General features: G+C 31.4%; 1 protein-coding gene across 1 annotated transcript in view; it reads left to right on the forward strand.

Moving 5' to 3' along the window:
- The window catches only part of Otogl (otogelin like), a 162,193-nt gene that overhangs the window by 106,425 nt on the left and 54,638 nt on the right, over positions 1-1,130 (forward strand). Inside the window, exon 31 of the mRNA XM_004623891.2 lies at positions 1,065-1,091. Coding sequence (XP_004623948.1) covers positions 1,065-1,091 — 27 coding nt within the window. The remainder of the gene's footprint in view (positions 1-1,064; positions 1,092-1,130) is intronic.

Raw genomic sequence — 1,130 nt, forward strand, 5'->3', positions numbered from 1 at the left:
ATATAAATGAAGGACCTTTTTGTAGTGGAAAAAATATGTATCTGTATATACAAAATAGGATATATATAGAGATATTTTCTCTTAGTTCAATGAGAATAAAGACTTGTACTAGTAGTGTTTAGACAAGATATCATGTCTGCATCTGGTACTATGAATAACTACTACAAAGACAACAATATGCAATGTATTAATTATTGCAACTGTCTTACTATCCTGTTTTGTAACTATCTCAGTGCTATTTCTTTCTCAATAAAATTAATTTAAAAAATAAGAGTAGAACAAAGGAGAAATGGTAAGGAATAGGTGGTGGGCTTTGTGGAGTTAGGAAGGGGATCTTGGGCAGAGGGAGGGTGAAGGGGAAGTCCAAACTATGAGACGTGTTGTGTATGAATGTCAGGGCCTCAAGAGGAGTGAAGTTAGCCTGTGCTACAAACATATACTTATTATAAAACATAGAAAGGAGATCTGTATCAGATGCTTTATCATAGGATTAACTGCATGCAACACATTAAGATAGAAATCAGTACACTTTATGTTCTTTTGATAATGAGAATTGGTAGTGTTTCAAAAGGAAAAAATTTATGGTGATTGCTCTATTGTGTCCAACTGCTATCCCTGAAGTGTTTGAAATGTAAGTCATCCTGTGTGCTATCCCCAGAGAAATAATTTGACTCCAAAATTCTTGTGCTTGTAAGATTTTTCTGTTCTGGTAATAAGATTCATTTTTTTTTTAAGATTCATATTTTTTAATTGAACATTTAGATTTGACCCTAAATATTTTATTTATGTCTGTAGGTGGGTAGTCCTCTGAACAACAGATTACAATTTGGACGCTTTCTGTTGATATTTCTAAATTGTGATTATAATTGCATACTTTTAAGATAATTTTATGAAATTTAATTAATTGTGACATCTCACCTTAAAGAATTCCTCTTGCTCAGAGGAGGTTGCTAAATAATACACTACTCTGTTCTTTCACGTGTTTGTCAATAAAAATCTTATATGTATTCAAATAAGTGTTAAGCTTGTTATATAGCTTAATATGTATTCTTTTTCCCTTTTAGCTCTTGATTGTGAATTTTACAATGAAGGTATGTGATATTTTACTGAGGGATGACAGTGTAATATTC

This window comes from Octodon degus, unplaced genomic scaffold (genome assembly GCF_000260255.1).
Source record: "Octodon degus isolate 3935 unplaced genomic scaffold, OctDeg1.0 scaffold00004, whole genome shotgun sequence".
NCBI classification, from domain to species: domain Eukaryota; kingdom Metazoa; phylum Chordata; class Mammalia; order Rodentia; family Octodontidae; genus Octodon; species Octodon degus.